This window comes from Leuciscus leuciscus (genome assembly GCF_965113295.1).
Source record: "Leuciscus leuciscus genome assembly, chromosome: 2".
In the NCBI taxonomy this organism is placed as follows: domain Eukaryota; kingdom Metazoa; phylum Chordata; class Actinopteri; order Cypriniformes; family Leuciscidae; genus Leuciscus; species Leuciscus leuciscus.
This window is the reverse complement of record NC_138726.1, coordinates 19,566,160-19,588,727: the sequence shown is the minus strand read 5'-3', so window position 1 is coordinate 19,588,727 and position 22,568 is coordinate 19,566,160. Positions and strand designations below refer to the sequence as shown.

The following is a 22,568-nucleotide window of genomic DNA, read 5'->3' as shown; positions in this document are numbered from 1 at the left end:
TTTTTGTGTATTTGACAGTTTAAGTACAACAAGACATGCAAGAGAAATCTGTTTAATACTCACAGGACGCGCCGTCTGACAAGCAGCTTTCTATGCGCGTGCTTCGGATGTGTACGCTAAGAAAACCATATATCAGAAGTTTAAACTTATTGCTTTAAACGCATGAAAATAATAAACTTTCATGATGATGAAAAACTGCAATGTCACGCGATTGTGGCCCTGATAGAGATAATAATCAAAAAGAAACTGATGTGTTGTTAGTTTTTGGCAGAGTATCCGAGACACAAGCTGTAAAGGCTTCACCCTCTTCTGGGAAAGTGGGGTAGGGAGTGTTACAATATATTCAGTTCCTGAAATATTTTGGTTCCATTGTGTGGAGTATTCATGAATATAAGCATAAACTGCAATAGTTTTCACATTCAAAACAATTAATATTTTGTGTAATATGATAAATCGTCTGAGCCGTTTTACCTGACTGATTACAGGCATTCAGATCAATAGATAAAGTAAGGATTCAGCAGAGCAAACATGAGCGAATAACCTATGCTAGTCCAGGCTAATTCAAGGTGTACAGGAAATTGTTCTTTTCTATAACATAGAATATGTTTATTTTTCATTTTATATCAAGCTACCAGTTGTACAGTTTAATTTTTTTGCATCTTAAAATAAATATTTATATGTTCTGTATCACTCTGTGTTGTATTTGTTTCCTTTTTCTGTTTAGAAGATAACTGAGCATTTAAATCTCCTTTGTAACAGGCTTGTGCACAATTCAGAATTGAATTGAGAATGACTCCTTAATTCCAATTCAATTCTTGAATTTGAATTGAATTTGAATTGATGTCAAAAACAGGATCTATAATTACAATTCAAATTTGAATTAAAGGAAGCAGAATTGCTATTCAATAAAAATTCAAAGAAATTCATAAACACATTTTAAGTGAAGTGTTTAACAATGAAGCTTTACAGTATATGTCAGATATGATTGCATTATAAATGATATTAGTTTGAACTACTTGTACACATTACATTAAAAGGATATGTTTTCCCCCAGCAATGAATGTTAAAAGCTCTAGTCACAGAACAAATAATTAAGTTTGATTTATTGTAATTGTAATTTTGTGGAACATGATGGAACATGACTCCATTTCCCAGAATGCTTTACTTTAACCAAGTATTTAAAATGGTTGCTAAACAATTTGAGGTGGACATTTGTTTGAAAGCACAATTTGATGGGCAACACTGGACTTTTTAAGTTTCAGAAGTCCCTTACAACTTCACTCTGCACCTGTTGAGAGAATCTTTAGTGTTGCAGGAAAGATATTCAGACCAGAATGGTGCAGACTCAATGAAAAAAACATTTGAGGAGCTATTGAGAATTAGATATTTTTTTGCATTGGAATAAATTATAACTGCATTTACAACAACTTTGTGTTTGTGTGATTACTTTGAAATGAAAATTACATTGGAAATAGTTACGTGAAATGAAATTTCTGTTATTAAATTACAAAATTAATGTAATTGTATTTAGTTGTATTACTGAGGTAAAATGTTTAATTCAATTAGTTACTAATCATCTTAAAACGAAATTGCTTTGCATTGATGAAGTTATCCAAATAAAGTAATCCAAACCACATTTATAATGGGTAACTAATAACAGTAAGCAATAACATTTCCAAAGTAACCTTCCTAACACTGAATGCATGCGAGACTCAACACATTCTTTCTGTTGTGTGACTGTGTGGAATTTCTTTGAATTGCCATGAATTTAATTCCACTTCCTGTCATTCCAATTCAAATTCAATTCAACGTCCTGTGGGGCGGAGTAAATTCAATTCAAATTCAAATTCATGAATTGAATGGAGGCCAATTCTGAAATTCTGAATTTTGCACAAGCCTGCTTTGTAAAAGCTTTACGAGGCATAAATAGTCCTCACTTTAGATGAGCTCACAAAATGACAACTAAATGTTTTAGAACTACCTGAATTAATCATGAATTACAGTAGGAATACATGTTAATAAAGCATTTATTGAATAACTATTACTATATGTCTAAATAATATGTATACATTTACATTTAAAAAGTGTATTAATCATCTACTTACACTTTCTAAATGATCTTATGAACCACTGACAGCTCCTAAATAACTGGTTTGTAATTAATGTAATAAAAAATTTAGAAGTGATAAACTGATCAGTATGAAAATACAATTATTAAACACATTATAGATATGCTTATAAATCAAGAATAAAGCATTTATAGCTGTATTTATAAACTTCTTATTAATGTCTATTAATACATTATAAATGATGAATTAACTATTAACGAATGCTTAACTAAGGATTCATAACATGCAGTTATTATAAAGTGTTACCAGATTAAGTTAGGAATCTTTTTGTTTGTTGTGTTGGACTTGCTCCTGAAGGTTGGAGACAAGAATTTCCTTTGCTTTCTCTCCAAATTTTGTTACTGCTACCCCTATTTCCCCTAGACTAAAGAGGGCTAGTATGTAATATGAGTCATAAATTCATATAAGATTATATGTGCATTAGTTAAGCATGAATGCATATTAGGGCACTAATATTGGTACAGCATTTTTTTAATTACCTCAAAAATCTTAGCATATCCTATAAATATTAGTGAATGTTGATACTCATTTTTGCATTAATCAGTCTACAAATTTATTTTATTACACCATTTGTTTGGATATTTATACCATTATGTTTGGAAATAAAACATTTCATGACTCAAAACATAATTACATAATCACTCAATGTGTAACAGTGGTTAAGGTCAGGTCAGTACAGTGTAATGGCGTTTAAACTGACGGCAGTGTGTCTTGGAGGACACTTTTTATAAATCCATTCATCAATCATCATTTGAAAGGCAGAGGGGTTGCTGGGAGATACCACAGATGCCAACCAAGCATCAGCACTGAATACAGAAGGACATGCTGGGAAGTTTTAGCCCCTGTTTATGACCTACATTGTGGATATGATCTTTGACCACAGAGATCTGGCACTGGATCAGCAAAGTAGCTGAAAAGCAAAAATAGAGGTGTCCTTAAGCAGCTCCTACACACTTGATACATGATTTATGAAATGTTAATTTCTACAGCCCATTTTAACTAAATATGGTATCTTGTCATTCAACCATAGAAATACATGTAAACAATTTTCTCTTTTACTAAGCTGCTTTTTGGAACATTCTCAAATTATATGGATCCCACAAAAGTACTTGCACAAACTTGTGGATTCAACGCCAGTGGGAGTGCAAATTGTCATTATAAGCAAAAACATAAATTATTAGTACGCATTAAATTAGAAAAGAATGCATTTTCACTAGTCTCAGACTTTTGGAGCCCACTGTGTCTAATGAGGAGTTACTGAAACCCTACCTACTTTGTGCCCTTGAGCGAGTCATTTAATCCCTGTTCGCCCAGCCAGAATGTACCAGCAGTACATTCCAGCAGTACCAGCTGTACACCAGTTTGATAACATGCTTCTACTAAATGACAAAAGTTCAAAGTGGAACATGCAATATGCTCTCCATTAAAGTAAAAGATTCTTTATCCCTAAATACAGGTACGTATGTACATGGAGAATTTTTCTTTCTTTCTTGTCTTACAGTCTGGTGGCAGCATTGGTAGAATACGGGCTCTTGCAAAGCTAATCTTTGAATTATTTTACACCAGACAATTTTTTCAGATATCTCAGAGAATTTGTTGTTTAATTTGCATTGAGGGTTACTAGATGCCATGTAATTGCTCCTGGTAACACTTTATTTTAAGGGTCTAGAACTATGCATTAGTTAAGCACAAACACACCAGTAATTAATGATTAATTTAACATATAGTTAGGACATATTAGCCATTAAAGGATCCACATTCATGCGACAAATAAGCAAAAATAAGCTAGTATTTAATAATTACAGTTTTTCTCAATTGCTAAAACACAATTTCTGAAACCTTGCTCCTTTTTCTGAAAACATTAAACACAAAACCTCATCTTCAAGCACTGTTTACAAAACCTCTGACTGTTCAAAATCAAACACTGCTCTCAAATCATAGACAAAGTGATAAAAATGATATACACTATCAAGCAGTCAGTAAACAATACACCAAAAAATAGAAAACACATTGTTCAAAACATATAGTTCTCGAAAGATATCTATGGATTACTATTCTGTTTGTAGACTTACCCGTGACACCTTACTGTACCATCAAAAAGTTCAGGGAGAAGTACATTTTTAATCTCAAAACAAATTTCATATTTTTCTGTCATTGTCTTTTGATGAACGAAAACATGTTCTATCATAGTAGCTCAAAAATTATCAGGAATTACTACTCTGCTTTGCTCTTTGCCAATTATTTTTTTTTTTTTCTCCTCCTAGTACCCCTATTTTTACAGTACTGTACCCTGCATCTCACAAACTTGTCCTTTGTCTCTGTGATACAGTAATTCTTGTTCTTTGTTGATATGAACCTGCAACCAGTCAAAATCTATTGAGCAGTCAGTACTGTTAACAAATGGAAAGCACAATGTTCAGGGCACAAATGAATTTGTTCATTGTACAGTATACACTGTTAGACATTTTATCGTATTTTTGCGGTAACTTACTGGCAGCACTATTGCCAGTAAGTTATTGTAAGTTCCCCTTTACAGTAGCTTACCTGTAAATGTGTTTTAGTTTCAGTTGATTGAAGTTGCATCTCATATCATATTTACATACAATGCAAGAGCAAAAATCTTAAGTCTCCCCCCTCCTGACCAGCAGCAGCTTAAAGTGCCTATATCCATATGTTAAGAACTCACACTCACAAACACACACACACACACACACACACACACACACACACACACACACACACACACACACACACACACACACACACACACACACACACACACACACACACACACACACACACACACACACACTCCAACAATACATTTAAAACTGCTCACAATGATTAAAATACAGTACATTACTGTAATAAGTAAATAAGGGTCTATCTACTGTTAAGAAGCCTAATAGCTTGGTGAAAAAATGAGTCTCTAACGGTGCTTTCACATCTGTAGTTCGGTTCATTTGGTCCGGACCAAGGGCGAAAAATGATACATTGTTGCATTTTTCAGGCGTTTTGGTTCCTTTTCACACCACACTGATCGCTCTGGTCCGAATCAGTTTATGAGTTGATAAAACGAACCAAAATGCAGTCACGTGACAGCATCCACATCACTCGTTGGCCAGATGTGTCTTGAACGCATTCCCATAACTGCACTTCGTTTGGTCAGAATGAATGTGCGGGAAAATTCCAACAGAACTCCCAGAAGTAATCCGGCAGACAACACGCCGCTGATTACTATGGAGAGACGACTGCGTGGGCTGATTGTATCCCTGGTCATATTTTATTATATAGTTTGTCTACACCACTTTAGACAAACAATATATTTGAGAATGTATTCGAAAATAATGTGTTAATGCACTGCACACGGCGAAGGCGCATCGCAAGTCACATCAGGAGGAGGCATACATTAATGTTGCTAAACAGTGACATGCTCATCATCCCAAAAAATTTCCAACGATCCATCAGGTAACGTTGTGCCCTTTCTCTCTTTAAAATTGTTTTTGACAATTGGGACATATGGTCATCAGACCAAATTTCTATCAGGCTCCGCACCTTCTCACAACTCCAAGATTGTCCGCGAGCTGCCATGTTTAAAGTGCAAACTGTCAACAAACATTTCTCTCTGACTACGGCAACTGGTTTAGTCCAAAAATGCGCAGTTCTTTGGCAGTTGGTTCTGTTCGAGGTCGGATCACGTTCTCACCACAAACGAACCGCTCCAGAGTTCGTTTCAAAGTGTGTTTGGTCCGCTTTTGGTGCGCACCCGAGTGCGATTGCCGCATTCACACCTGCCCAAACGAACCGCACCAATGGGGAAAACGAACTCTAGTGGGTTTCAACCGAACTAAACGAGGCAGGTGTGAAAGCACCCTAAGTCTGCAGGTTTTTGCTCTCAGACTGCAGTAGCGCTTGCCAGAGGGAAGCCGCTGGAAAAGGTTGCTGTTAGGGTGGCTGGGGTCCTTGACAATCCATTGGGGGTTCTTCTTGCACCTCTCCTGATACAGGTCTGCTATAGGTGCAAGCTCACAGCCGCATATTTTCTGAGCAGTTTTGACCACTCTTTGTATTGCTCTGCGGCTGTTTGTAGTGCAGTTGCCATATCAGAAGGTGATGGCCCCTGTGAGGAAACTTTCAATTGTGCCCCGATAGAAGGCACAGAGAACATTGGGGCCCATGCCAAATTTCCTCAGACGCCTAAGATGGAAAAGGCGTTGCTGGGCCTTCCCCACTATTCCTGTAGTGTGTAGGTCCCAGGTGAGGTTATTGGTGATGTTGATCCCAAGGAACTTAAAACTGCTCACCCTTTCCACAGCATTCCCCTGAATCATCAAGGGAGTCAGTTTAGCTCTCTTCCTCTTCCTGAAGTCCTGAAGTTTTACGGTATGATGCCCTTACCGCAATTTAATTTTACAGTATGATGCCCTTACCGCAATTTAATTTTACAGTATGATGCCCTTACCGCAATTTAATTTTACAGTAAGATGCCCTTACTGCAATTCAATTTTACAGTATGATGCCCTTACTGCAATTTAATTTTACAGTTAAATGCCCATACCGTAATTTCATTTTACAGTATTATGCCCATTTTACACTATTTTATTATTTATATTTTACATGAATGCTATTGAATTTAATAAATTCCAAAAAAGTGACTTGAGTCCATGTACTTCAGCATATTCTTTATTCACTGTCACAATCAATTACATCCATTTTATTTATTTATTGTGATGCAATATTAGGCCAGGCAGTTTTATTTATATAGCACATGTCATACACTTTGGCAATTAAAAGTGCTTTACACAGTAAGGAATTAAAATAATCACAAAATAAAAGCAAGGAAAATTAAAGTACCCCTATTATGGATTTTTGAAAAAGACCTTTCATGTAGTGTGTAACAGCTATAAGCATACCTGTCAAGTATCCCGTTTTGGCCGGGAAAGTCCCGTATTTTACCCTTCTTTCCCGCCGTCCTCCCGTATTAGTATTTTCCCGTAAATCTCCCGTATTTTAACCTGCGTTATTAAAAAATAATAATACCCCGCCGGGCCGGGCGGAGTAAAAAAATTATAATAATACATTCCCAATCTGAGCTCTGTCACTACCCTCGCGATAACTGCCACCTGCAGTAGCCTACATGACTACAGGTGGCAGTTGTCGCGAGGTTAGTGTGTGAGGTCAGATGATGAGTGACAACGCGAAAAAAAAAAAAAAAAACAGAGACGGATGATGGCTACGACAGAGACGGAAGGCACTCCTGCCAAAAAACCAAAGCCCTCATGTAAATACCAAGAATGCAAAGTCTGCAACAAATTTGTAAAATAACTCACTAAAAGAGTACAGAAAAGTTATGTGAAATGAACAATGTGCTCTGTTTAGTGTCCAAGTTTAGTGTTTTGTTCTCTCATATTTAAAATATATAAAAAAAAAGAAAAACTGTAAAAGACAAGCAATGTTAAATGAACAGAAAATATGCAAATAAGCCTTTAAATAAATGCTCTTCATATATACCCCTTTGTGTTTTCATATAGGGTGGGGTGGTGGGACTGCTCGCGGTGGGCGCAGGAAAATTTCCCTTATTTTCAAATCCCAAACTTGACAGGTATAAGGCCTCGTTTACAAGTGAAATGTAACCTAATTCCGATTTTTTGCTCATATGTGACACAGATCGGATGTGTTCTATGAACGTGTAAACAGGAAAAAAACGCATGCATTCGGATATTTCGAGATCAGTTTCAGGCCTCATTAATATGTGGAAATACATCAGATATAAATCAGATATGTGCCACTGCGACTGTCATGGGCCTCGTTTACACTGCAGGTCTTGATGCCCATTTCTGATTTGTTCCCTATATCCGATTTTTTTGACCGTCTGTTTACACGTTCTTTCAATTGTGACCCATAGCCGATTCATGTGTTTACACTTGCCATACTATCTGAAACATTGTGCATGCTTAAAGGGTTAAATTATCTTGCACAGATGGACGAACGCAAAATATGATTGATGCTAGCTCTGCGATATATGCAAAGTTCGCCAAACTTATGAGGCGGAGGAGGACGAAAAGGGCCATCATTTCAGCCTGTGCATGAGCAAAAGCATGAAAAAGCATCCCAGTTGGTCTTGACTGGCCTCCATACCGGTAAACCACTGATGGCTGATCTGAAAAAATACAACAACAAAAAAACAGAGAAAATGTGTGAGAAATGGCCATGAGTTTATTTAATCTATATTTGTTCATGGACAGACGAGGTAACAACTTGTGCAACAGCAGTTATTACCAGTCGAGTTAGTTTAAATAGTATAGCTTTATTGCACATCCCTTGTTAGGGAACTCTATTAATTGCCTGAATGTACAATTACGTTAAAGGTACACTGAGTAACTTTATGGCCCTTCAAACTTAAATCTGAAATAGAAAGCTTTTGTAACATTACAAATGTTTTTACTGTCACTTTAGGTCAATTTAATGCATCCTTGCTGAATTAAAGTATTAATTTCATTCAACAAAAAAATATTTCAGATAAATGCTGTTGTTTTGAACTTTCTATTCAAAGAATCCTGAAAAAAAGTGTACAACTGAAAATAATCAGAAATGTTTCTTGATTCTCACAAGTGCTCCTAAAAAGAAATGAAAGTGTAGAGCCCTGCAAGTTATGCATTACAATATGTTAATCACATAATGCATCTGATAGTTAGTTAAAACAAACTTACAAAGCCAAAGATGCAGTGCTGAGGCTCTTAAAAGAGCCTTTGGCCTGTAGTTAGCTCCTGTTGACAGGGAAAAGAGAGAAATAGAAGAAACATTATTTTTCATCAATGATTATTGGCTAATGACTAGCCTATATGTTATGAACATGATAATTCACAGATCTAGGATAACTGCTTGATTGATCAATTACACAATCAGATGACAGTTTTACCAATATTTGGCATAGAATTAAAAACATATTTTGCAATGAATATTTTTCAATTAGTCTGCCTTTACATTGCTTTAAATACATTACTATTTTAACATGTCATATTTCGGTCCTGTGCAGAGTGAATCCGCATTTATGTATGTCGCTGTCACATCTCTTAAATCTTGTCTACACTTTGTTAATGAGAGTTTTCGCGAGGCTGCATAATTCGGCACTGAATAAAAACTCCTGCGTTCTCCAGAGCGCGAAAACAAATAAGCACAAATATGCACTGGAGCGTTTGGCAAATCTGTTTCGCCAATATATTATAACAGTATCAATCGAGGCTGTTGCATAGCACCCCCATAGAACCGGGCCTAGGGCAGAGAGAGCGCGAGAGAGTGCCTTTGAGAAAACCAATGAGAGGCTCGCCTCGCGCAGCGTCATGGCCCGCCAAAATGGGTGTGGCCTTAGCCTATAAATATCCATTGCTCAGGTTGCACTATGATTTCAGTCGACTGGAAGCGAAACCATAACACAGCACAAGCACGGCAGGCTACGCAACACTCGTTCCCTCTCTAGAGAGAACCGAGGTTACGTTAGTAACCGAGTGTCGTTCTCTTACGAGAGTACTCTCGTGTTGCGTAAGTTTAGCTTACGCTACTATGTAAAGCGCCGTGCGTGCTGAGAGTCCAACACATATGTCCCAAGGGCAGTAGCCCGGGGCTCATGTATAAGTGGAACGGCCGCAACGGCAAAACAGGGCGGGACGACTCGGTACTGTGAGATAGGTGCATACACATATGTACAGTCAAGGCCGTAACCAACCTCAAAACTGCATAAGCCCACAGGACGTTTGCAGCATATCAACAGTCTAATCAAACTGAGTTGGGTAGACAATGTCAATATACCATAATCAGACTGAGAACAGTCTAGCCTGTAGGGCGGGTACTTCCAGGTTATAAAACCTTACAAATGTAGACAGCGAGGCCCAGCCTGCTGCCATACAAATGTCATGAAGCGAGACCCCACTTGTCCAGGCCCACGACGAAGCCATGCGTCTAGTCGAGTGGGCCCTAACCCCCAAGGGGCAATCCAGGCCCTTGGATGCATAAGCCGACGCAATAGCGTCTACTATCCACCTGAACAGGGTCTGTTTCGAGATGGCTAGCCCTTTAACGCGGCCACCAAACGAAACAAAAAGCTTCTCCGTCTGTCTAAAGGCAGCAGAGCGCTCCACATAAATCCTTAAAGCCCTTACTGGGCAAAGGAAATTCACCCCAGCCTCACTGTCGGATGCAGGGAGGGCTGAAAGGGAAATAACTGAAAGGGAAGCACCTTCGGGACGTAACCATATCTTGGTTTGAGGATGACTTTAGAGTCATTAGGCCCAAATTCCAGACACGTAGCGCTCACTGTGAGCACGTGCAGGTCGCCCACCCGTTTTACTGAGGCTAGAGCCAGCAGAAAAGCGGTTTTGAAGGAAAGGTACTTTAGCTCCACCGCATGTAATGGTTCGAATGGTCCACCTTTCATGGCCTCTAGGACCGTAGAAAGGTCCCAAGCTGGAACCGAGGGAGGTGTAGAAGGGTTTAATCTCCTAGCTCCCCTGAGGAAACGGATTATGAGGTCATTCTTTCCGAGCGACTGGCCATTCACAGGCTTCGTAAAAGCTGCTATAGCCGCCACATACACCTTGAGCGTGGATGGGGTTCTCCCGTTATCCAACAGCTCTTGCAAGAAAGAAAGCACCACCGTTACCTCACAATCTAGCAGGTTTAAATCATGAGCTGAACACCATTCAGCGAACACTGACCATTTAGACGCATAGAGCCGTCTGGTAGACGGAGCTCTAGCCTGAGTGATCGTGTTCAGCACTCCCTCCGGGAGGTGGAATGATGATAGTTGATCGACCACACATGTAGGGCCCACAGCTGGGTATGGGTGCCAAACTGCGCCCTGGGCCTGGGACAACAGGTCCTTCCTCAGCGGAATCGGCCATGGAGCTGTGTTCCCCAGTTCCATCAGCTCTGGGAACCAAGCTTGATTCTCCCAGAATGGGGCTATCAAGAATATCGAGCATTTGCTCTCCCTGACTCGCTTGATTACCTGTGGTAACAAGGCGACCGGGGGAAACGCATAAAGAGGGCGCCTGGGCCAGTCTAGGCCCTTCCTGATTCACAGAGGTTTCGACCCGTGCTGTGAAGCGCAGCGGTCTGCGAGTGAATTGTAGCGAGTAGCCCTGTTTCACTATCTGAAGCATCCATTTCGAGTAGAATTAAATCTGGGCTCCGGTCGGTCATATTCGGGGACCCGGAGAACCAGCCTAGTTCGTTCACCATGTTCATTTTGAATGGGGCAGTCGGCACTTCGTGCGGTGGCTCTGTAACTGGCACCCCGGCCATAGAAACGGGGAGATGTTGTATTACAGACACAGATGTGTGCACTCGCGACGCTAGGCACAGAGTGCTTTTCACAAAGTGTGTGCGCTGAGAAGCAGACACGTGATCTGCACTTGAAACACTGCCAGCTCGAGCTGGGTTCATACGCTGAGGCGTTATGTGTGTGCATAGCGCAGATACAGTAGTTTTCATAGGCAGGGGTGAGCACTGTACAGCGGGCACAATTCCCACACTTAAAACATGAACGGCATGAGCCGGTTTGACTGATATGGACCCTATGATGGTGTGAGACACTGCGTGGGTAGTGCTTATGTGTAGGGGTGAACACTGGGTATTGGGCACTTTTCCTACACTTAGCGGTCGAGCGGCCTGGGCCAGCTTTATTGTTTTCGACCCTGGATGAGTGTGACACACAGAGAGGGTAGTGTTTGTGTGTAGGGGCGGGCACTGGACAGTGGGCACCTTTCCTACATTTAAAACACCTTCGGCCTGAGCCGGAATATGACCAAACATAATGCTCTTTTTGAGATTTATATGGGTCGCCGTAAAAACGGTGTTTGTGTGCAGGCGAGCGAGTTGAGGAACTGACTCGTTGGCTGCTGAGTACACTCTTCGAATCACCTCCGTTGAGGGGACTGAGAGTGCGGGTCGTGCTGATTTCGATGGTGGTCCAGCCGCAGCGGGACTTAACCATCGGCGCCTTCCTAGGGGGGCTAGGAAGACTTAGGAGGCTCAAAGCTCGGTGCGAGCTTGTGCCTGGGTCCCCGGGCGGGCGGCGGTCTGCGTCGGCTAGTGGAGCGCGACGTTCATCCCGAGCCTGGCGATACTGTGCGGCAGGCGGCGGAGGCGGTGGGGGCGCTGTTTTCCGAGCGGGCGGCTGCTTCTTAGCGCGACGTTAGAGAAGTTTTCTGCACCTCAGTGTATAGCTCCACGAAGCCCTTCACCGAAGAGACCGGCCGGTGAAACAGGAGCGTCCAGGAAGGTGGCGCGGTCGGAATCGGACAAGTCAGACAGCGTTAGTGACAGCCGCAGGTGACGGTGAGGGCGGCCATGTTGCGGCCGATATCCTGGGTGGCGGTCTTAGTAGCTCTGAGAGCTAGGTCCGTCGCGCTTCTCAGGTCCGTCACACCCTCCGCCGTTGAGCCAGCCTCGTCCAGTGAACGGAGAAGGTTGGCTTGGTAAATCTGCAAAACAGCCATGGTGTGCAGGGCGGATGCAGCTTGACCGGTGGCAGTGTAGGTGCGGCCAATCAGCGTCGAAGTAGTCTGGCAGGCTTTGGTCGGCAGACTCAACTTGGACCGCCATCCCGCAGAGGGCGGACACAAGTGTTTCGCTACGGCTTCCTCGACCGGAGGAACGGAGAGATATTCCCTGTCTTTCGCGCCGTCAACCGCGGAGAGCGTCGAAGAGACAGAGGATCTCAGCCTGGCTGAATACGGGGCTCCCCACAACCTGGAGAGCTCATCGTGCAGCTCGGGGAGGAAGGGAGCGGGCCTCGAGACAGGTGCAGAGCGGCGTCCCGGCAGGAAACAGCCATCCAACCTGTTGGGCGCGGTCCTTGGGCATAGACCAGTCAAGGCCGAGGTCCTCCACGGCCTTCGTGAGGAGGCGGAGAAGCTCAGCGTCGACGGAAGCCCTCACGCTGGAATCCTGAGTCGACGGGGCGGGGTCAGGGATGGATCCCGACCAGTCCTCGCTCCCGGACGCGAGGATAGAGCAGCTATCATCCTCCGCGACATCCCGCTCCATCTCTTCGGCCGCCGCGGCATGAGACGGGGACTCCGAGAAAGAGGCTCGCGGGAACACCGCCGGCGAGTGCTCTTTCACAGAGACTTCTGGTGGCCTTTGTGAGCGGCGCTTTTTACGGCGTTCCCCAGCAGGAGGCGTTGGTAAAGCGGACTTGGTGGCGAACAAAGCCTGTCGAGCCCGCAGGGTCGAGAGAGGCAATAGCTCGCATTCACTGGGCCCAGGCAGGAAGCGCACAGCTCGTGGCGGTCCCCGTCGCTGAGAGCGGCTCGGCACGAGCCGCAGGACATGGTGGGCATTAAAAAATGCCTTTGGCTCTTTTAGAGAGAACGTGTGTGTCGCAGCGGCCAACACACACGGAGCGGTAAAGGATATGAGCGCCGGATAGCGCAGCAGGTACGGTGAGCGAAGGCGGCGAATATCCAGCCGGTGTCCTTGACTCGAGCTCGTCCTGATGAGATGCTGTTCCACGGCGTTGCTTCTCTCTCTCGGAGGTCCAGTGAAGTGAAGTCCTTCGCTGAAAGGAGACGAAATCATAGTGCAACCTGAGCAATGGATATTTATAGGCTAAGGCCACACCCATTTTGGCGGGCCATGACGCTGCGCGAGGCGAGCCTCTCATTGGCGCTGATGTCATGCCTGACACACTGATAGGTTGCACCAGTTGCCGCAGAGCAGCCAATAGGTGCGCGAGCTGTCTCGCCTAGGTCTGCCTTCTGCAGCAAATGCGTTTTACATTCTAAAAATTAAAGGATACATTTTTTGCTTCAGTATATATATATATATAAAATTATTCTGGTCTCTCACTAAGAACTAATTTTAAATCCTTCCATCCTCGTTTTATTTTTTATTTTTTTATTTATTCAACTTTTAAACATTCAGTGTGTGCATAGCTTAAAAATTAGAATGTAGATTCATGATTTTCATCTGCAGAACAAGATGGGGGAAAAAAACTATAAAACATTATCATATGATATTTTAATATGCCTAAAACATATGCATATACACACTTCAAGAAATCTGTCTTCTTCATTTACAGTAGCACTACTGCTTTTGCGTAAACAGTAAAGTACTGCAAATTCCCATATACAGTGAGTTACTGTAAATTTCATAAAAATACCCACAATGCAGTGCATATTACAGTAGTTAACCGTAGATAATATAAATGGTATTTTACTGGGCTTTTTTGCGGTAAGTAACTGTAAAATTACTGCAAAGTCTAACAGTGTACAGCCTACAATGCACTGTACTACAGTATACAATACTAAAATCAAAGGACTAAACATGTGATCAATGTACTTCTTCTTGTCTTTGGGCATCATTTGAAACAGGTTAAATCAATTTTGAGTGGTTGTGTTCAATCAATGACATGTGTTCTCTATTTGTATTTGATCTTTGCCACTTGTGTTTACCAGTATGGATGACATGTGCATTAGAGTGCAGAATGAGTTTTGAGAATGAGAATGTGTTTAGCGTTTTGCTGAAAAGTCTAAGTGAGATCTGCAAATTGTGTTTTACCATGTGAAATGGTTTAAGGTATTGACAACAGACTGCACAATTAGCTAAATGAGTTCAGGCAACTGAGAACTTTATTCAGCCAATGGGTTTTAGTGTTTTAGCAATTGAGAAAAACTGTAACTGAATGTACATTGGGGTACATTGGGGTAACTTAATGTACATTAAACACCTTTTAGCCATTATTTACAACTTATCAACCATATATATATTTTTTTGTAGTAATGTACTTAGTTATATTTCAGTGATTCACCATCTATTAAGTTAACTGAACAATATGAAGCTATTATTTTACAGTATAAATTGGTTTTACAGTTATAAATTGCTAAAATAGTGTAACAAAGACAATTTGACCCCCTGTTCTAAAGTGAAAGTTAGATCCACATTAATTATGGCACCTATTGAGTGATATTCAGGTATATTAACCAGAATTAGCAAAACATTATGGCTAAACTGTCACTAATACAGTACCAATAAAGACAATTTCTAAAGTGGAAGTTATATCCTCATTAATTATGGCATTCATTGAGTTGCCTCATTGTTATATAGCTATTAATATGTAACTTTTACAGACACAAGACATACTTTTTTGTATGTTTGGATAAATGATGAAAAGTACAAAATGGATGTATTGGCAACATTTAAACGTAAACATTATTATGCTTTTACATCTAAAACTTAAACTATTTACAAATCTTTTATACCATAAATATATCTGTATAATTTCCCTTTTACCATTTTATAGATACGTTATATCCGAACCCCAACCCCAAACTCAAATATAACAATTTTATAGAGAATATAAAAGGAATATATACAATTTAATGGACAGAAATCTAGGAAAAGGACAATTTTAGTAATTATTGCATTAAAAAGATATTTTGAGCCACTAATCCTACTCAAACCTCTTAACCTACCCATAATCATTTCTTAAAAGTATGTATAGTAATAAAGAAAAAACATAATAGAAAAGTGTAATCACAATAATTTCTTTATTGCGAAAATGTCTCTAGTTGTCACTAGTTTTCTGTATTCCTTCTTTCATTTTCCCGCTCCTCCTTTGTTTCCATGGTCACTGTCATTATGAGTTAGTTTGGTTCAGCTGTGTTTCATTAATTAGCTTAGTTTGGATGTGTACTTAAGTTCCTCCTTTTCCTCAGTTTAGTGTAGTGGTGGGCAGATCGAGGCTTCGTGAAGCAATGAAACAGTTGAAGCAAATGTTCCATATTGTTTCGAGGCCTGAATCAATCCGACACCCGTCTCAACGGTGACACCTAGTGGTCACTTGCAGGTGTTGATCTGAAATAACCTTGACGAGCCATTAAAATAATGTGTTGTTTTTTTATTATTGTATTTTTCTAATATGTGAAGCTTGTAACCTGTAGGCTCCTCACTGTGCATAATGTTATTTTGGTCCTGCAAAATTAATATTAATAAAAGAAATCAAGCCACAATGTCTCACTTTTTTTGAGATTTTTATTAAAAAATATTAATTTTTCTGCTGTGGAAGGACTTAGCCTACTTCTTTTTTTACAGTTAATTTCTCCAGCCTTTGAAAAAATCCTCTCACAAGGGACACTTGTTGCTGAGGTGCAAATATATTTTTTAGCAAGGACATACAAATGAGGAAAGATTACTGCTCTCTCTTTCCAGTAAGTTAGTGGATCATGAGTTCTGGGCAAATACACAAATTTCAAATTCTCCTCAAATGGCGCATCATGGATGATGTATTGTTGCAGTAGGCTAGCAGCCGATCACAATACACACATCTCATATTTATTTGGGGTTTCTAAATGGAAATGCTCCCACACCACAGATGTACGGCATCTCTTCTGGGGAGCCTCCATTTTATCTATCTATCCAAATCTATCTATCTATATGAATCTATCTATGTATCTATAATCTATCTATGTATCTAGATATGTATCTAGATATGTACCTATGTATCTAGATATAATATGTATCTGTATCTATCTATAATCTATCTATGTATTTATATATGTATCTATAATCTATCTATATCTATCTATTAATCTAGCTGTCTATATATATTTATATTTATGTATCTATTAATGTGTCACTATATGTATACTCTGTCTGTCTCTAGCCTATCAGTCAATGTGTTGTGTAAATTTAAATGTAAGCCTAAATAGCCTATATAATCAAATCGCACTATGTCACTATATCACCAAAAATCCGCTATCTCAAAATCAAACTCCTCTTACAAAAACCCACGAGGTCAATATGCGTTGATTTCACTTTTATACAGATGTGCGATTGTGTGGTCTGTTCCCGACCGTGTCAATCAAACGCTGATTCGGCGGACCACACCTGATGAAACACTTAGTGAAACACTTCGAGGCTTCGTTTGGCCATAGTCACGTGACATGGGTGTTTTGAATCACGCTTCGGATCAGTGTTTCGAAACATCTGCGCTTCGGGATCTCGCAAAGCTTCGGAACGACTGTTTCGCGTCAGCCATCCCTAGTTTAGTGTCCAGTCTTCTACTACTTTACATGTGTTTGCAGCTACGCTCTGTGTTTATTTTGTGAACTCTTATTAAATATCGTGTTTGAACTTTCTTTATCTGCCTGTCTTCAGTCTGTGCTACAGCCTTGTGTCAATTACATGATAAATAATGGTTAAACGATTACAGAAATGTTATTCATTTTAAGGTTTTAAAGTGAAGTCTTGTTTAACGTAATGTTTCGAAACGAGTTTGCAGCAGAAGTCATGAACAGAGCGATATGTTTTTAGTGCTGTTAAAGCCCATCTTTCAAGTTGAAGATCGCTGTGAATGAACGTGTAGATAAATAGTGTAGGAACTCGATTTGCGTGAAGAAATTAATCATAAATGTGCATTAAAAAAGTTTTTTAAAAGAAAGTGTGAGTAAAATTACTTCCGCTGTCAAAAACGCTCTGATCGGAAGTGACGCAACGGCCGGTAAATCTCATCTCTTCGTAATGGAGTCAGACAGTGAAGAGGTTGCAGTAGGGGCTAATGTCAACTCTTACGATGGGCCATTGCCATATAATTATGAGCCGCCTAGGCAAGAGAGGGGTCAGGCAGAGTTAAGGGAAAGGGTAAATGGACAGAGGAGAGAGATAGAGTTGTGGTGTGAGGAGAATCGGTGGAAAATTGGGCAGGTGTCTTGGTGAGTGACCACAGGCTATAGCTAATTGTGGCTAACGTTGTCTCTGTTTATCACATTGCAGTATCTTTAATAATCATATTTAGCAATATTGCTGTCGACTTTGTTGTTTTTCAAGCATCCATGTAGATTGTCACCATATGCAACGTGTCTTAAAATGTTGAATTTAGATCCCAGATTCTAAATGAATGCTGTAGGCTATAACGTTAGCTTACATCTGTGACGGTCAGCTAGTCTGGACAGGGATGGAAAAGCTGTGCATTTCTGCACAACATAGTTTACCGTGAAATTTTTGTAGAAATTGCTAACTGATTTTTAATCAGTAGCTGCTTTCAGACCTAGGTGTCCGCATGTTCTGCTTCTGCAGATGTCAAGCGTTTGGGCCGTATATCTGAACAACATAACCGGCCAGCTGGAATTCCGAACTTAGCCGGCTGTTATACTACTCCCCTCCTAGTATTTCCGACTTTTTACAGTGCATATTTACATAAGCTTTAGGAAGTAAGTAGGTAGTCTACATGTCGTTTCTTACAAGGTCTTACACCAACCACTAGAGCTACAAGGAGGGAAGGAGAGTGAGTTTATCTTAGCACATTTTGTTTAACAGGTGCTTGTGTGGTAGATGTGAGGCTATGCCATCAGCAGTGGAGAGTGTGTGCTGTAGGGAGGTCGACGCCTATTGGTCCCTTGTCCAAACCCTAGATCCCCCAGAAGACATTACCTGCCTCACACTCCATCCAGGGTTTGAAGCATCCTGTCTGAATCCATTTGTGCTGCAGATAGCATACATGAACTTCAGACAGGAGCATGGCCCTCTCCAAGCCAGCAGACCAGAGTATGTTTTGAACAAAAATTATTTCACACTGCAATTTAAAGAACCAGCTTTTCTACACCAAAATAGTAAATCCTGTTAAGCAGGTTAAGCAGGGGCAGCAGAGGACAAGACAGCACTGCTTTCTTGTAGGGCCTGTGGTGACTTAGAGTATTCCTCTACCAGAGAGACCATAAGATTTGTTGCGTATCCTTGAGGAGAGAAATGTTTAGAACACATTTAGTAACATGGTTGACCCACATAAAAAAGATATTGAAAAACTAAGTGAATCTACTAACCGTAAGATGGTTTCTCCTTGATGGGGTGGACTACCCAGCCACCTTTCCGAAACCGCGGGTAGCGAACGGCGTAGCGTGCCTCACCCTCACTGGTTCGAGCTACATCTCTGTTGCCATTACTATTGTAATGTAGGGCCGCCAAGAGAAGTCTGTAGGAGATAAGTAGATAGAAGATAGAACATTAGGCCTCCAAAGCTAACCCAATGCAGTGAAATGCAACACAAATACATGACATTAATGTTTTCAGTTCAAATGGGTCTAAGACAATGACTCATCTTTGCAATTTTTTTTTTTTTTGCAAACAATATGTAATGCTGTTATCAATCAATAACATTTTGGTCTGCTATACAAGACTGCATTAGTTTTTAGCCATATTTATTCTGTCATCATTTACCTGCTACAAAAGTATTGCAATGAAAATAAATGCCTAATTTTATTAGTATTGATACTTTTAAGTGATAACACTACCTGCTGTACATCCCAAGAAAAGAAAAGCCAGTGTGTTTGGGAGCAAAGTGCAGAATGAGGGAATGGTAGGCCTCCAGGGAGAATGTCTGATGCTGAGGTGACAATTGTCGAATATCCTTTACCAGTGCTTTCCTGGCAGCTACACTCTCCAGTTTAGTGGCTGCTGGTGATCCTGAATAAAACATATTCTGTCATATAGTCTGTCGCATTTCATAACACAAGTAATTATTAGTACACATGGGGTTACACATTGATAAAACCAAACTAAACTTGACAAGCACTGAAAAAAGTTTAGCCTCAAAACATTTCACATCTTTTAACATAGACTACTATGTTGTACCTGGTTCCAGCCACTCCTTGTTTCTTGCCTCTCCTTCCAAAGGTGGATGTGCGCAGCTGGTAAATGCAGGAGTGCTGTGTTCATGTATGTCCTGTACATGATTTATCATACTCTGTCATTTTGCCTGCATCTCATCTGGATCTCCTGTAGGAGTGGAAGCTGCGGTCCAGTACAGATGGTTGATAATGGCTGGCCTCCACAGTTTCAGATCCTCACAGTCCCTCTCTTTTGCAGCAGCATCCAGTGCTTTCTGTACACCTGTTCCAGAGCAGACAAACAGAGCAGAGCAAACTAATTATTAGGAAAGTGAATTTAACTACAAAAAACAAGTCTATTATATAGAACTACCAACATCACAATACATACTTTTCCCAATATGCCAGACATCAAAGAAATGCCTTGTTCCTTCTGAACACATTTTCTCACGTACCCACTTGGCCACCTAAAACAAAGAAGACACAAATTGATTTTATAGAATTTAGAACTTATTTTGAGTGATACTGTGCATGTCAATGCTGTTCAGCTTTAGATCTCTCCTAGCATCATTACCTGCCGATTTCTGTCTGTTATCAGAGCAGACACTTGCATGTCTTGGTCCATCAGGAACTGCATACTCTGCTTTAGACCCTCTAGCTCACACCAAGAGCTGCTTGGGACTTCTGAGCTCTGTAAAACCAACGGATTATTACTGAACAGTAACAGTAATATCAGTATCTAAATCAGACGCAAGATTTCTATGTGACATCAACTTACTTGGACAAGTAGAACATCCAAAACTTTGTTAATTCGATCCTCAATCAAGGAGTAGCTACCATATTTGGCACAGTGTCCAGGAGAATCTGATCTAAGAACGTCAAAAACAGTTACATTTAGAGGTTAATGCAAAAACACACTGACCTGTTCTACATCAGTGATGTGAGCTGGACCATTCTACCTGCAGTCACCAGACAGGATCAATCCACCCCCAGTCTCCTTCAACTCCCTGATGATCCCCCTCTGCTCATTCCTCCAGGCCTGCACGATGGTAGGAATAGTGTAATAGCGCTGATGGCAGAAAAAAGTGCCGGGACTTATGCACTGCAGTCCAAACAGCTTCAGCATCCTGATTGTCTGAGTAGCCATGCAACCTGAGAAGTGGATGGCACCGCTGAGTAAAAGGTTGCAGGCAGGCATGTTTCGATGCACCTTCTCTTGGTTTTGCCAGTAACGCTCATAACCACAAGTTCCGCAGGCCTGAAAGATGAGAGAAGATTCAAGACTCAAGCAGCTTTAAGATGAGGCAGTGAAATACCTGTATAGTTAAGACACAAATAATTAATATACATACTGTACATTCACAGACTATAATTCAGCTCCTCACAGACAGTTGACAAATAAGACATTACCTGCTTGACTTTTATGAAGGTTCCTTCCGGGTGCATTATGTGTCCCTGGGTTTCCCCACAGCATGCAGGACAAACCGTGAACAAAGACAGCAACTGCCTCTGGCAAACAATGAACTTGTCAACAGCACTGAAAACAAGAAAAGGAAAAAACACATTAATTCTGACTATGATATTTTTTGATACACAATCAGAAAGAGTTTCCATTAATAAAAAAGGTTTTTACTTTGGGTCACTGAGAGATTCCAGCTCTTCTGGTTCCTCCTCAGAGGACTCGCTCAACATCTCCTCCCCTGGACTCCATGACATATCACCAGAATGGTTGATGATATCAGAAAATGACCATTCGTCATCACTTTGTTCAGGACTGGCCAGTGGAGTTGATCTGTGATGCTCAAACCTTTCGGTTTGAGTCCCCACATCCACCATCTGAGGCTTTACCTGTACAGCTTAGATGAAAGAGATTCATCTTAATAATTGTTCACTGTTGTGGCAGTTTAAAATGAAATAAGCTCAGGCTATTTTCCCAAGGATAGGCCCTTAATTTTACAGCAAGCAGATAAAGGTTTATTCTGGAACCGGGCTAGACGAACGAGCTCTGTCATTGCATCCCCAACACTATAGGTCGGACCCTCAGTCATTACAGTATAAACAAGAAAAAGTTGGATTAATATTTAGTAGGAAAACAAAACATGCTATAAAAACACAGATAAAGTAGATAGGAAAACTCCTCATATTCAAACCCTGTCCTTGTATGCCATCTCGTAACACGGATGGCTACTGCTTTTAACCCTCTTTACATATCATCATCGTTCCAAAAAATAAAAACATCAGAAAAATTCAACAAAAATGAAATAAGAAAAATAAAAACATAAACAGAAAACATAAAGAAAACATTCATTTACCACATGTTACTATAGCTTCCGCTATCAGTATCAACGTCACATTTTGTTCACCAGTTTCATCATCAGAATGGACTGTCATTTTTTTGTTAACTTTTAATTCAATCGGGCAATGGTTTTACTTAGTAAGCTCTATTTAATACCCTATTTAATAAAATCTAACCATAAGAGTCATCATTGAATAGATTTTCTACTTTCCCTGAAAACATTTGCACCAATCAAATCATTAGATCCATATCAATACTAAGCCCTAGTTTGATTTAATCAAATAAAATCATCAAAATCGTCACAAAACAAATTATTCTGCTAAACTTAAACCATTAGTTGGTCCACATCCTCCTCCAGGTGTGTTGATCATCTCGTTAGCCCCATGGACATTCCGTCTTCACCAATATGACACTTTGCGTGCCGTTGCAATGGGCTTTCCCTCGCTGGCAAGGGAGGTACGTTACTAGCACGTCCTTGATCCCTCACTGCCCTCCGCGTCGGCGCGTGGGGTTGCTGAGGTTGGTTGGTGTAGTCTAAGG

At 40.7% G+C, this 22,568-nt stretch overlaps 2 protein-coding genes and 1 long non-coding RNA gene across 3 annotated transcripts in view; 1 reads left to right on the top strand and 2 right to left on the bottom strand.

Annotated features, from left to right (window-relative positions):
• The window catches only part of col25a1 (collagen type XXV alpha 1 chain), a 719,149-nt gene that overhangs the window by 62,150 nt on the left and 634,431 nt on the right, over positions 1-22,568 (top strand). The gene's annotated exons all lie outside the window — the stretch shown is intronic.
• Positions 1-22,568, bottom strand: part of LOC309486319 — a 371,979-nt gene that overhangs the window by 88,737 nt on the left and 260,674 nt on the right. The gene's annotated exons all lie outside the window — the stretch shown is intronic.
• Positions 18,312-21,468, bottom strand: LOC309485848 (uncharacterized protein). The gene is made up of 7 exons (XM_082152907.1): positions 21,366-21,468; positions 21,143-21,269; positions 20,692-20,990; positions 20,511-20,601; positions 20,307-20,423; positions 20,124-20,199; positions 18,312-20,015 (listed from the first exon to the last, which is right to left on the bottom strand). Exons 1-7 carry the CDS (start codon positions 21,446-21,448, stop codon positions 19,873-19,875), a joined length of 936 nt encoding a protein of 311 aa, XP_082009033.1. The 5' UTR covers positions 21,449-21,468; the 3' UTR covers positions 18,312-19,872.